The sequence below is a fragment of the Melopsittacus undulatus genome, chromosome 9 (genome assembly GCF_012275295.1).
Source record: "Melopsittacus undulatus isolate bMelUnd1 chromosome 9, bMelUnd1.mat.Z, whole genome shotgun sequence".
Taxonomy (NCBI): Eukaryota; Metazoa; Chordata; class Aves; order Psittaciformes; family Psittaculidae; genus Melopsittacus; species Melopsittacus undulatus.
This window is the reverse complement of record NC_047535.1, coordinates 14,493,054-14,508,047: the sequence shown is the minus strand read 5'-3', so window position 1 is coordinate 14,508,047 and position 14,994 is coordinate 14,493,054. Positions and strand designations below refer to the sequence as shown.

The 14,994-nt window shown below is 39.7% G+C and overlaps 1 protein-coding gene across 1 annotated transcript in view; it reads left to right on the top strand.

The window, feature by feature from the left end:
* Positions 1-14,994, top strand: part of TMEM266 (transmembrane protein 266) — an 89,654-nt gene that overhangs the window by 20,198 nt on the left and 54,462 nt on the right. The window contains exons 2-4 of the mRNA XM_034066062.1: positions 7,092-7,176; positions 8,048-8,153; positions 9,897-10,085. Of these exons, the coding sequence (XP_033921953.1) occupies positions 8,140-8,153; positions 9,897-10,085 (203 nt within the window). The 5' untranslated portion in view covers positions 7,092-7,176; positions 8,048-8,139. The remainder of the gene's footprint in view (positions 1-7,091; positions 7,177-8,047; positions 8,154-9,896; positions 10,086-14,994) is intronic.

Sequence of the window (14,994 nt, the reverse complement as noted above, 5' to 3'; positions counted from 1 at the left end):
CAAAAAGACCCATTAGCAGACTGCAAAAATTAGGTGCACACGTGATTTAATGCAAATCTAATCACAGAAGATCTGACAAGTGTCTATATAGAACTAAAAACATTCATTCTAGCATGTTGAAACGTGGATGTATTTTTTTCTTTGGTCTTCTAGAGAGTGGCTGGACCTAATTTGCTTGGCTTGAAAACAACAGACATGGCTGCAGGTCTCTGCTGAGTGGCTTTTCATTGCAGTTCCAGGCAGTAAGAAAAAAGAAAATAGAAGCAAAATTCAAGAATTGACTTTTGATAGATGCAAAGAGACCAAACTTACTTCAAACTAAATTGGTACTTGATTTGCTTCCAATAGTAATAATTTTGCTTAATATGACTCAGCTATATTAGTGTCATCTGCAGACATGTAAAATTCAAAACTGGAATTGTTGTTAGCTAAGCAAGAGAAACTTAACATTGTTTGGGTTTCAAATTTAATGTTTTAATATTTAATCCAAAAGAAATTGGAGTTATTTATTTTTTTCTTTTTAAAAAACAGAATTTGTGTCACGAAAAGTTTATGTTGGATTGGGGGGAACACCTGTGGTATGAGATTTGTCTGAATGATCTTTTAACCACTTGCTGGCTGAGCCCAGAGTAATTTCCAGCTTGGAAATAAACAGATGTTTTCAGCCCAGTGGAGCCATTGATGCAAGGCTTATTCCTATCAACATGTGCAGTGGCACATGTCAAGTGCTAACAAATAACTGAGCTTTCCAGCTGAGAGCCCAGAAGCAATATCTGCACAGAATTCTGCCAAAGCTATTGATCCAAGCCTGTGGTCCCTGTTGTATCCTTGTGCTGGGCCGTAAACAGAGATCACCTCTCTAGGAGCCATGTCTGGTCTAAGTGGTGCTGCTTTGTATGTGTAAGTATGACTTCACTTTTCTCAAATGAAAGTGCCATCTCCAGCAGTGGAGCAGGAGATATTGAGACATGCAATAAAATAGCATAAACTGGCAGCCTTGTGCCTAATGCTCATGTGAAATGCCCGCTGCGCTTTTGTGGTTTCCCTTCTTATTATGCAGGCCCAAAGTTTGAAGATTAGACAAATGTGGGAAAGGACCTTTAAAACACGTGATTGCTCTCTTTTGTTCATTATCTGGACTTGAGAGCCTTATAGTGTGGGGCTTTCTTCTTCCACTTTAGCCACAAGGGGAAGCTATAGAGAACTATTCTATACTGGTAGAGTAACTGATATATTGGTCACTCTAAATTGGCTGGGATTTCCAATTCATTAGAGATGAATGGGGGCAGCTTGCAAAATGGTAGAGTAAATGGTAAGCTTGGAGTTACTACAGAGTAAGAGATCTAATGAGTAATCTTAGCAGATGAAAGCACATTCCTTATTAAGAAGCTAAGAACAAACTTTCTATTTGAGTAGCCTTGATAATTACCCAGTTCTTTCAGCTTTTTGAGATGTCATGTTGCTCCTGTTACTTGCCACAGTGTTAAAATTTGGCAAGCAGAAAGCTACGTCGTGGATTGCTGTTGCACTGCCTGCTGGTTGTGTGCCTTTTCTGGAAAGCCTTGGTAATGTATCAGAACAACTGAATTTCAATGTGTCAGTGTGCCCTTTGTAGCATGGACTGGAATGGCAGCCCACAGGAGCTGTCAAGGCAGCACTAGTATGTGTTGGAAGTGTATTTGTGCTGCAGTGTTCGTGTATCACAGAAGACTACATAATCCGTGCTCTTTCTTCCCAGTTTCTAAGTGAAGAGATAGCAGAGGGAAGGAGAATGGGTGGAGTCTTTTCATAACCATCCCAAACAGAGCAGCTCCTCTTCTGGCTGGAAGTACCATGTGCTGCACATCTGTAAGCTTTGGAAGAGGGTGGGCTTGACTGGGTTCTCCTGGGAGTCAGTACTGTTCTAGTCCTCCTCTACAGGCTTTCTTCCAGCTAGTGGTGTTTATCCTGTAGTCCAATTTTGAAGTACTGAAAAGCTGAAGTTTTGACCAATGATCATGATGGATTTGAGGAGAGATTATGATGATTGTGCACAAGATCATTTGTCTCTTTTTTGGCTTGTCCAAACTTCTCTCTAGAAAGTAGGAGCTATACTTAGGAATAATGAGATAGTCTTTAGCTTGATGATTACATGCTCCTTTTTTCCCCTGACAGCATTCTGCTTAATTTCAGCATAGAGGATGATCCATAAAGGGATAGAATTATGGCTGTATGAGCAAGTTCAAATCTGCTATTTCATAATTTGGGAATGGCTAATTTTTTTCAAATCTAAATACTTTTTCTGGGATGGAGTATTTTTCCTTTTTTTAATGTGATGTGTTTGAAAACCTTACTGTAGTTCCTTCTGTAAAAAGATGCAAAATTTGGTGTCCATTCTTCCTTGAAGTACAAATGCTCTATCTTTTGTGCCTCTTTCCTTTTCTGGATCTGACATGGGAATGTTAGATATAGGAATGAACTGGGAATCTGCAGTGTTAATATAATAGACATCAAACGTACTTGACTTGTTAAGGAAATGAATTTGCAGTTGGTTTTCGTTGTAGCATCTCTGCATTCATAAGAGTTTGACGTACGTAAATTTTTTAACAAAAAAAGAAGTATTTCCTGTTCACTACAGAGAGACAAATAAACAAATACTCTATCAAGATGTCTTAAGTAAAAGTGGGATTAGGGATGTTCAGTTATGGAAAACCCCTCCAATTTTGTTCAACCTGGGACCTCTCCTGCAAGAGATTTTCTGAGCTTCCCCTTCAGAAGTGCAGGTTGCTGAAGGAAGCAGTTCTGACATACATGGCCAATAAAACCTTCAGAATGCAGTGTGTGGAGCTGGTTAAAATTATCACTGAGAGGTTGAAACAAAACCAGTGGTCAGACTCGTCAGGCTGCTATCCTAGGGAGCCTACCCTAGTTTCAGTTCCTGGAGAAATGTGACTTGCAGTGGTAGAGATGAGCAATCGCATTGTGTTCATGCTGATCCTCAGGGTGCTATCAGTAGTATTAATCACAAAAGAGATTTGGCTGGTCTCATTCACAAAAGCTAAATCTAGCTACCTCTTAATCACACATCCTCTTTGTCTTTGAAGGCTTCTTGGGTAATGTCTGGTTACTCCTATTTCAGATGATTCCCTCTTTCCCTTTCTGATTTTCTGGGTAGGTCTAGGAGCTCCTTAGGATTGCCCAGTAGGAACCTTAATAACCATCATTTGCATATGAACTTTAGAATGTGTAAGTATATTTATACACTGAAATAAGAATATTATTGCACAGAGGAAACAACATTCCGTTTCCTGATGTGTACTACATTCAGAATAAAACAATAAAAAGCTCCAGCACGTTGTCAGAGAAAAAAACACACAAAGCCTTTTTTCATTTCCACCCCTTCCCCAGTCTGTTCAGCATTTTCAGGTTGGGTGCTTACTGCAGTTGAATATTGCCAAGGGTGAGGTGTCAACACATCGTCTTTGATTTTAGTATTTCTGACCTTAAGGCTTTCTCCTTAAGGCTGCCCTACCTGCTCAGTTTTGCCGACATAGCTATTCTTGGAGTTGTACTGTGACCTGCATCACGGAAGCCATCCTGCAGGATGCAGTGCAGGAAAAGGAAGATAATGCCAACTCAGTTTCCTGGTCCAGCTCTCAGTCATGGCCTGTGATGCAGGTGCATGGCTATGGCATGGACAGAGGAAGGAGGAGAAGCTGGGCAAGACTATGCAAAACCTGCCCTCCACCTAATGGTTGTGTTTCCTCAAGTGAGGCCTGTTGCATTTGCTTTGAATGCGAACTGTGAGGCTGTTCATGGCTCTCAGCTGCTGTTGAGGGACTGTGTGGAGGAATCATTAGCAGAACATGTTAGAATTGGGTTTTGTAGTTACTTGTAAGTACATAAACTTAGAGGTTTCAGTTAGCGCCTGTATTTTGTACAGGGGCTTACAGCTTCATGATAATACTTCTCAGAATGTGAGCAAATGCAACAAATGCCTCCAAACTGGGTGGTTTTAAATTCAACTCTGTTAGGGCATGAGTTAGTGGAAACTTCAGTGCAAAAGGCTTAAATTGAACCATCTCCCTACTCCCTAACCCCAATTGCACCCACTGCATTGTGAGATGTGTTTTGTAAGTCGATGCTAAGAGTCATGATTTTCATGCGCAAGTGGAGTACAGATGATTTTTAAGGTTGTTCTTGGGGTTTTGTTCTGGTTTTGCTTTTTGTTTAGCTTGGAATGTATGTACACAAATGCTATGATTTAAGGTATATTTTCCAAACTGTGTTCTGTGTTTTGTGCTGTTTAAGCTGGACTTTATCTCCTTATTAGCAAGTTACAGCCAAAGTATGGTGGCTTACAAGGTTTATCTAAACATTAACAAATTAACTGGGGCAGGATGTGTGCTGGGCAAGGGCAGAAGCAGGAACCTTTGCTCAGCTAGAGCACATGACACCACTTCTCAGCCTGCATGTTTTTGAGCATAACCTGTGAGCTGTGAAGCAGTCGCTTGCTGGTGTCCCTATAGAGGAGGGGGTGAAAGAAATTGTAAGCAAAGGATATCTTCAAAAGCTTTGAGGAACACTGGCATGTGTAATACCTGTGCAAAGAACAGAGGAAAGCTGAGGGGATTGCAAGGCAAGTACAGCACTTTTCAAGCCCTTTGAAGGAGCTCGGTGAACTGGGTGCACCTTACTTTGTCTCCTGCAGAGGAGTGAAGAGCTGAGTCAGCTTTGTTGAGATCTGAACTGTGATCCCCCACATTTTAAGCTGAGTTATGGGGCTGCAAACCTGATTTTACAGAAATCCAGCTGCAGAAATATGTTTCCTAGCAGATCTCACTGTCCTCTTCGTACATACAAGACACTGTGCCAGTCATTTCATCCAGTGAATGTTTCTGGGCTTTGTACCACTTCAAAGCTTGCATTAGAAACCTTTTGGGACTATTGTTTCCTTTCTGTCATACCTCCTTTTCAAACTCATTCTGTTTAACTTTGGAAACTGTACTCCTTCTACAGCCATCTCACCTTGAAAACACACCATAGAACAAACAGAATTGCTGAATTCTCCCAGAACAAGCACTGCTCCTACTCACATGGCAACTAGGCATCCATCGTGTGCTGTCTGATCTCAGTTCCAAGAAGGGAAGGGGGGAGGATGGAATTCCAAAACAAACCCCTGGAACTGTTAACTAATTCCCTTGGATGAGAGCATGAGAGATGAAGCATTTTGTCTACCGAATACTTTAGGAGGGTGGGTGTGGAAAGGACTGTATGGAAGAATTTCTACTTGGGTGGGGGGTGGAATACCTGGAGGTTGGCCTCTACCTCCTGCCCATCTCTGTTGATAGGGATGAGAAACACATCACTGTTCTTTGCCTACACTAAATCCTACAAGAATGCTAATGAGATACATGCAGAAGAATGAAATCTTCCTGCTCTAACTTTCCTGATGGAAGTTGGAAGTGGTTTATGCTGCTACAGAAGTTGGATTTTTTTTTAAGGAAGTTTTGAATGTAACAAATGAGGTGGAGTGATAGAATAAGTTTCTGCAAAATACCAGCATACGTTAAGACATCTCTGTTGCTTGCATTAAGCCTAGAAAGAAGCATGAATCATAGTAATCCATTTAGGATATAGATATACACAGCCTATGACATCTGTTTTGAAGGTTTTGGTTGTGCTGCCTTCTTACTGTACATATTAACTACTTGTCTTTTTAATTCATTAGATCAGCTAACACATTAGTTATCTGCACCAGAAATTACTCACTTTTTGCCACTTTTTCTCTCTGGAAGGCTCCACTGAGTCCTTCGGAGACTTGACTCCCTCTGTCTCCTTCCAGGTCCCACGTTATTCGTCCCACCTTTGTGAGCACCTTATGTCATGCTAACAGTCCCTTCTGCTGAGGCGGGTTGGACTCTGCTCCCTGTGGAGCTATCAGAAGAGCTGGCTGCAACTTTCTCCTTCAGCCCTGGTGGTGAGGAATGTTATCTGTAGAGCTGCCAGCTCCAGCAGGTCTGGCTTATTGGTCAGGTGGTGTTGAATTGTAAAGCAAAATCCTGTACACGTGTGAATGTATATCCAGCGTGAGAAAAAATCCCAGGTCTGTATTCTGGAGAGGCAAATATTTCATATCCTATGTGAAAGAACTTAAGTGTTGTTGACCCTACTGTTGTGACTTCAGTTCCCTCAAAAATCTAGAGATTAACTTAAAATAAAAGATTTTTTAAAAAATCCAGTTGTATGTTTTTGTCATTGTTTTGTTTTCTAAACCCCTCTGAGAAGGGGAGGGGTTGTGTGTGTTAGCACTGTGTTGTCTCCCAAAGAAATGGTGAGATTTTTAATAAGAAATTCCTATCTCTACATCCGTCTGCTTGTCCTCTGAGGCCAGTTCCCATCAGTTTTATACCCATTTCCTAATTTGGCTGTGTCCCCATTTACCTTCTATTCTCCAGGCCAGCAAATGCAGTTTTAGCAGGATTCTCAGTTTTCTGAGTCTCACAAGAGAGGTGCACAGGACCTTTACCATTTTCTCAGGCTGAATGCTTAGAACAATTGGTTTGGGTAAAGTTCTTCACAAAAAAAATGGTGTTTCTTTTAAAGTTGTAAAGTGTCAACCACAAATGAGCTATCAGGGAGCTACCATTGCAAAACAAGGCTGATATTTATTCCTTAGTTTTGTGGTGCTGGTAGATGTAACAATTGCTATCATAAGGCTGTCATAGGTACAGATTTCGCCAAATCCCTTCAGTGTGTGATTTAAACATGTATAATTTTAGGCAAATGTTTTAGTATTTTGCCACCTTAGCAAATAGGGTAAGATGAATAATTCAAGAACTGCAAGGGCCAGAAAAGAGACTCCCATTGATACTGAATGGATGTTGAATCAAGTCTCTCCTGTACCAGGGAAAGTTTATTGGAGAAAAGTTTGCTGCTTAGTCTGACTTTAGCAGTATTACAACATTACAGATGAATAGTGTGTGTGTTTTTGTCTGTTTTAAAGTTGGTCATTTCTTCATATTATTATTCTTCAATTAGATTGCTTTTGGCTGACTTGCTTACCTGAGGAGGGTGATCACAGTGCAGACCCTTTCTTTTTGCATACCCAGGCACATCATCTGGAAAATGTGAGAATGCACTGGCTATGCTTTACAAGACAGGAAATAAAGCCTTGGAAATGGCTCTACAAAAGAAGTAAGTTCAATGTTATTATTCGGTATTAAGTGATTGTTAAGGGTCATGTTCATATGTCTCCATTATAAATACTTGACCAATACTAACAGTTCAGCCTGGGACTTCAGTATAAAGCTTGGTATGAGAAGCTTTTTCCATTATACGACTCTTTTTTTTTTTTTTGGTGTTACTGTTAGTCTAATTTGCCAGTGACTATTTCTGTTTAACAGTACGTTTTAATGATATTTTTAGAAATTATTTAGCATATAGTATTGACAGTGGCTTTACAAAGTCTCTCATGATACCTTTTTCTAAGAAATTTTGTTTCTTAAATGCTATTCTCCAGTTTATATTTTTCCAGCTACCAAAACTTGCACATCCGCAGTTTCCATTCTCAAAGTTTGTCCTCTCCCATTCCAGTTGCCATGCACTGAGACGCACAAAACACAAGTGGAGATTTTGCCACAAGCAAGCACGGTGCCTTTTTCAAATGTATTAATGGGTTTTGGTGATCAAGATACTATCTGGATACCAGCCCATCTGGAATGGTAGACAATGTGAATTAATTCTTTGAAGAGCCTTTCTAGCAAAGGCAGTCAGGAACACAGTTGAAACCGGAAAATGGACAACAAAACCCTGAGCTCTGTTGACAGAGCTTTCTTTGAAAATCTGCTCCCCCCTCTGATCTTGGATGTCTTTCTCAACAGTGATTTAAACAGTCCAGTGATTTAAAGCAAGACCTGTGTTCTTGCATAAGTATGTATGTGAGCAAATGTCCATGTGTAAATGCACTGTATCTTTACAGCTTCCCTATTATGAACAGCAAGCATCAGTGCAGCCATTTGGAGTTCTTTCAACTATGTTTTAGATAACTTTGTTTTGCTTCTCACAGAGAACTAATCTTGGAAGGCTAGAACTTCTGTGCAGAGCAGTTGGAATTAGTTATATACTGGAACCACAGCTGACTTGGTTGCATCCTCCAACATGACCAATCCTCAGTAAGTATCATGTGAGGATAGTTACAATTTACCTTAAATAAAAGGGAACAGGTTGCTACTTGTAGGAGAATGATGTGACATCACGAGGGTTTTATCAATATTACTGGAAGGAGAAGTTGATATTTTGAGGAGGAGTAGGATATGATCAGCTGTTTAAGGAGTGAATTGGGAGAAAAACCGTGAATACTGAAAACATGTCTGATATGTTATTAATAGCCAGTGGCTGGGAACTACTATGTCATGTTATTGTTAGATGTTTGTCTTTTTTCTTTACTGCCACCAAACCTTGTCCCAAAGCTGTTTGCAACTCAAGTGTGTTGGTTTGATTTGTTTTCAGTCAAATCGGATGCTGTCATTTAGTCTGTCTAAGGATGCAGAATCTAAATACTTTTGGGAGAGGGAACACTGAACCAACCCTTTTTCCTTTATCATACTGGAAATTGGATCATTGTATGCTCTTCTGTGCAAAACTGAACCCGCTTGGACTTGTAAATGTCCACAGGATGGCACTAAAGGTGAAAATCAAAGAAAGAAAATTCTTGCTAAAATTAGCTCTTCCCTCTGGGCCTCTGATTCAGGTTGTTGACAGAGCAATACTGTTCTGTTGGAAATGAATCTATTTGCTTTCCATTATTAGTTAGACTAACAAGAACATAAAGTAAGCCTTTAGGTTGTTCAAATAGTACTTTTTTCCTACCTCTACTTTCTGCCATACTATGACCCAGTTGCAGCATTTCCCTACCAAATATAGCAGCATTTTCTAATTTTTAAAATTGCTTTCTTGTGTAATGCTGGCAGCAGTTAGCTCCTTTGAATTTAGGAATCATGTTTTCTGCCCCAAAGGGTTAGTCTAATGGTGAGGCTCTGACCAACAGAATCTTTCTGTAGTTCTTTCCCATAGAATTTTAGTTCCTTCACCCACATCCTTAGACTTAAAAGTTGTATGAGTTAAGAAATTCTCTAAATTATTTTTTTTCTGGAAAAAAAAAACCACACACCAAAATAGCTGTTAATCAGGTTTCTTTAGTAGCTGGAAGATTTTAATAAGCTTCTCTAAAACAAAATCATCAATGTAAGTTCTGCAGTCATATAACAGAGGGAAGTCAGTGCCAAGCACTTTTTCAGTATAGCCTTAAGGAAAAAGAGTATCTTCACTCCTGCTGCTGAAAACCTGAGACAAGTAGCCTTAGATTTCTTTAGAAGTTAGCAAGCTCTCCTGGATGAAAGCTGGAGAAGTTTATGCTTGCACCTACTCTGGATCAAATGGAGCTAGCAGCTTGACGTGCAAGCTGTCTTCTATAACAAAGCCATCCTTCACATGCACTAGATAGTAAGTTGCCATCCGTCAAAACTATTTTAGTATTGACCCATAGTGGAAGAGAGGTCAAACTGCATCCACTAATGAACAGTTGCTTTGTATAAAATGATTAATAAGCTGAGCTGCTCATTGCTCACTGATGTAACAGAGCAGTGAGGATTTAGTTGGCACGGTTACATGCCTGCCTTCTGTTTTGCACAAATATTTGGATTCATGAAGACAAGTGTGGAGAGGTTTGGTTTGTCCTCTCAATGAGGACACCTTCCTCAGTGTCTTGGCAAAGGCCTTTGAAGTTGCTGGCTTTTAAGGATTCTGTGAGTTGTTGTTCTAAGTTATTTTTATTTGCTTGCTTATTTAAGTTTATTTATATGTTATCTGTGGGGAGAGAGAGGGGGGATGTTTCATTTTGCTTATTATATTTTCAGGTCTACAATAGAAGGTGGTGTTTCAGAAGTTGAAATAATTTCACAACAAGTAGAAGAAGAGACCAAAAGCATTGCTCCTGTACAGCTTGTTAATTTTGCTTATCGAGATCTACCTTTAGCTGCACTTGATCTGTCTGTGGCTGGGTCCCAGCTTTTGTCAAATTTGGATGAGGAGTACCAAAGAGAAGGGTAAGTACAAACGACATGATTTTGTTTTATAGTTTTATGTTATGTCTATTTCATGGCTTTGTACAAAAGAAAACCTTGAAGGGGAAGTGCAGCCAGTTGTCCTCAAACTCTTCTTAAAACTGTTGTAACAGGACAGAAGTGAACTTTTCTAATCTAACTAATCTGTGTTGCTTTGGGGCTCTTTACACTTTTAAGTGATCCATAGTTGCTATTTGATCAGTCTGGAAGTCTTGTTTCAGGGAAAACTAGATCAGTCGTCTACCCACCAGGCAGGCGGAATGGCCTGGTGAAAGCTCTTTGTGAAAAGAGTTTTCAGGGGGGTTGCAGGGTGACAAAGTTGGCTACTGTGATTCTTGTACATAGTTGCGCATCTCTTGACTGAGAGATAATGACATAGTACTGCCGATTCCTGGACAGATTGTATACTTTTCACAGAGTGGTTTGAATAGCTTGCTTGTGTGAGAATGTTGTCTTTGATAATGTGTATGCAAACTACTTCTGTTTTCACAGAACAAGTAACTGTATTTAACATGAAGAAGAGACTTTCAGGGAGTCTTGTAAGAGATTCTTTTCCTCACAAGAAAAAGATTACTGTGTTACTGATCTCCATGATGTTTAGGACAAGAAGTAAGAAGCTTGAATTGCAGCAAAAGAGAAAAATTAGGGTAGTGGAGTGCTGGGATAGACAAACTGGTATGGGAGGAGGGGAATGGAGTTGCAGTCACTAGGTGTTGTGAAGAAGATGTGTTTGTCAGGAATGATAACACCCTAGTTTAACATCCCTTGGGACAGGGATGAGGTGAGTACTTGTGCCTAGCCCCTCTGATCCTGTGATTACTGTGCCACTGTGTGTCACACACTGAATGTATATATAATCCACTTTAGTAAGATCCATCTAAAAGCATTTCACAGTAAGTCATATAGAGCTCTCACTGGTGAAGATGTTAGGTTTTATACAAGCCTTCATTTATTAACAGCTCAATGTGTTTTAACCTGTGCTCAGAAATCAGCAGAGAGACCTGCTTGATCTCTGCTCAGCAGGTATTCTGTATGGTAGTCAGGAAGCAGTATGTGGGGAAGGCTCTTGCCTTTAATTTCTTTCCAAATTGGACTTCTGAGTGAGAACGAGACATCTCCAGAAAGTTGTTCCTCCAAACAAGGGGAAATACATTTCAAGTAGGTTATATAAGTATGGTACAACTGTAACATAAAATACCCTGCATAGCAAAGAGGCACTTGAAAATTAATTTGAGTATGCAGGTGTAACCCTCAGGCTATTTTGGTGCTGAGTAAATACCAGTTTAGTTCAGATATGCATTTTTATAGATTTTCATGATCTGAAACTCAATTCTTCACTGTGCCAAAGTGCACAGATCTCTCATTGTAACCATTTAAGCAGCTTTGCAGTCTTAAGCTTCTCCTCATCAGAGATCTCTTCCTTCACATAGACTTCTTTTGTGGCTTTATCAGTCTGAATGGAAATAAGCAGGTGCCATTCAGATGTCCCAGCTGTAGAGTGGATTCTCTGAAGAAAATTCAGAGCTTTAGTTTGTATGTCTCAATGCATTTTGGCTGAGTGTGTTCAGCTCAGTCCCAGGATTATATGTGCCTTGTAGGAATGGCAGCTGCTTCCTTTCAGAAGCATGAAGCACAACTGATGCCTTGTGAAATTCAGGAGCAGAGCTCAACTCAAGAAGCCTAGCAGTGAAAGTAAAATACTGTCTCCATACCACCTCATGGCTCTGTTGGGAGTATGTCTGATTTTATGAATGTGGTGTAATTTTTTTTCTCATGGCCTTGTTAAATATTAGATCTTATCCTTGTTAGCTGGCTTCCACCAGAGTAACAAGAAGGTAGGGTGTGTCACATCAGTTTGGTACAGGAACTGACAGCTTACATCTCCCTCATGTGCAAAGAGTGTAGTGTGGAAGGGGCAGAAAATATTTAAGTCTCTGTAGTTTCTGCCAGCATCCATGTACATAACTGTGAAGTTATGGACTTCAGTTCATTAAATTATGGCCCTGTTACCCCAAAGCTGCCATGCAGGGTGCCAGTGGAGGTATCAAAAGATGCTGCCAATGCCAGAGAGTGCTAAAAGGTGATGTAAGACTCCTCTTCCTATCCCTGACAGTCTGTCGTAGACTCCAAGTGTAACATTCTGTATGCTTTTCCCTGAGAATTTTAGGGAAGGTGCCAACCTGTATGACCTGCACATATCTTGTGTGGTTCTATTGTTCTAGATCTACAGCTGATCTATGCAAGTTGTAGTTGGGGTAACTCTGAGTCTCTGCAGCAGGAAGGTCTGGTGCATCCCTGTGCTTGGAAAATGCTGGGTGGTTGTGACAAGCTACATCTGTCCCTGACCTTTTGATTTTCAACATAATAGTGTGCAGTCCCTAGTTCCTGATATAGGTTGTAGTGTATCATCACTAGTCAGTCTTCATCTCCTTGCATAGAGCAACAAGACATCAGACTAGAGATGAATGAGCGGGCAATAAAGGATTACTGCATCTGGCTCGCTTCTTCCCTGCAGTGAGGCTGATGTGCCTGATGTTAACTGAACTGTGTATCTTTCTCTTCAGAAAAGGAAATGTTCTGATAAATTACACTAATAATGTAACTAGAACATTTTGTTTTATATGACTATAGCAATTTCTATTTATAAAGGTATGGCTCTTTGACTCTGTAGCAATGTGAAGAAATAGTAGTTTGGTTCTCAGAACGACAATAAGAATGATGTTCATTACTTATTAGTCCTGCTGATCTGCTCTACAGTTAACTTCTTAGAATCCTCTTGCTGTGCACTGCACTCCATGTTTAGACACTGCAGAAATGATTGAGGCATAGGCTGGAGGCACGTAGATGAAAAATGAACTGATTCAAAAAATATGCCTTGGATGCCATGGAGGATACATGGTGTACACTTCTGACATCTGTTACAGCGTAGGTGAGACTTGTATACAAAAAGCAACAGGACAGTTGCTGATTTTCTTCATGTCTGTGAATTTATTGAAGAGGCTGTATCTGCATTGAATTTGGCATTCATGAAAAGAATAAACATTTTTTTAATCACCCAGAAAGCGTAGGGGATTTTTAAACATTAACATTAGCTTTAAGTGCCACTCTTAATTTCATTTTTCCAGTCAAGTGTTCTGTTTTCAAAAGAAAAAAATAGTTTCTCTCCTCTGTTTTTGCATCAATGACCAATAAATGTGATGGGGAATAACTGGAAAACTGAAAACATGCAGAAAGTGGTACCTGTGTACTAATGACAAGTGGGAATAGGGAAAAGCTCTCCTTCCTGTACTTTCCTTAAATTCTAATTGGAGGGAGCAATCATTCATGATAGATATCAACTGCAGTAGAAGAGTTTACAGATTGTGAGCCTGTCTCTACAGACTGGTTGGGCGAAGCAAGGGGAGAGATATACCCCAACTTGAAATTATTTCTTGTATTTGTTTTAGATTGCAGCTCTTGAACTTCTATATGTTAAATCTGAAACGTGAAGGTCCTCTCAAATACTCTGTTTTACACCAACAGCTGTAAAGGTTGGGGGTTCATACAGTTAATGTGTCTTACTTGCCACTAGCTGTATATAATTGTGCCACTGTAATTTGATAATTGATGATAATCTGTTCATTGCCTTGAATTTGTTTGGTTGCAGCTAGAAAGTGGATTAAACAGGAGGAAACTAAGAAGAAAACTATAGGAAGGGATATAGAGAAAGAGGGATTAAAGGAAGGGAAACCAAAACTGAACAGAGATTAAGAAATGAACACAGGGAGAGTTTTCTGGTTTTTAATTTTAAATTGGTTGCAAACCTTCACTAATGAATGAGTTCACCCATCCTGGGAGAAAAGGATGTCTGTTCCTTCAGTCCATCTTCTGCAACTGCACCAAATAGATGCCATTATTTCTGGGTTTCATATTCATCTTTCAGTTTTCATTTTGATCTCTTGGAGGTATTTTACTTGTGTTGTCTACAAAGCTTAAGGTACTTTGACTAAAAGAACTCAAATAGCCCAAGTTCTAGCATTGCTCTTCTGATTTTTCTTTATTTGGCAGCATAATTGAACAGTCCCTTTTCTGAAAAATTCCAAGTGCATGATGCTGATACACAGTGAATAATGAGGTCCAAGCTCAAGATAAAGTGCAAAGTTTTTGGAGGGCAGAACTATTTCGTGTAGTAAGCAAGCTCCTTGTATTTACACAAGTGACTTTTAATCTATTTTTAGCTGAATCCAGAAAGATAGTGCAAAATATTAACAGCAGAATCCAGTGAATGAGACTGTAGTGCTGATTTGTTCTTTGTGCAATACTACATCACTGCTATTTTCTGTGCTGTGGTCCAAAACTAAGACCTGCACTGCAGCAGAAAATAAGCATTCAGCTTGACAGAACCTGTGAGGTGACCAGCTCTTCACTAGAGAATGCATGACATTTTGGGCTATGTTACAAGGATGTTCAGTGATTTAGAAATTTTTGTACAGAGCATTTTAAGTGCTTACCTTTGTAAATGTTGTTTTCCAGAATAGCTCATTACTGTGTTTATCCTAGTACCTAAATCCTTTGAATTTGTCCATCTAATGTCTTTTATCAGTAATAGCAATTGGTAGAGGGGGCAGTACTCTAAGTAAAACAAAGAATTAATTTTCTAGCTCAGCGATTTGCAGACTCTTTTCATTTGTAAGTATTTCTGTATTTTTCCAACAGAACTTGCTTTTCCTAAGTACTTTCTGTTGGTAGACGTGTAGCAGTTGTAGCCCATGGATGACTGTTTGCAAAGCCCTTTATCTGAGAGTGGAAATGACGTTGGTCTGATTTATCTGGCTTAACACTGGAATTAATTTTCTAAGAGTACATATGGCTTGGTGTAAAGCTTGAAAGATGGATAAGCAAATGGACAAAG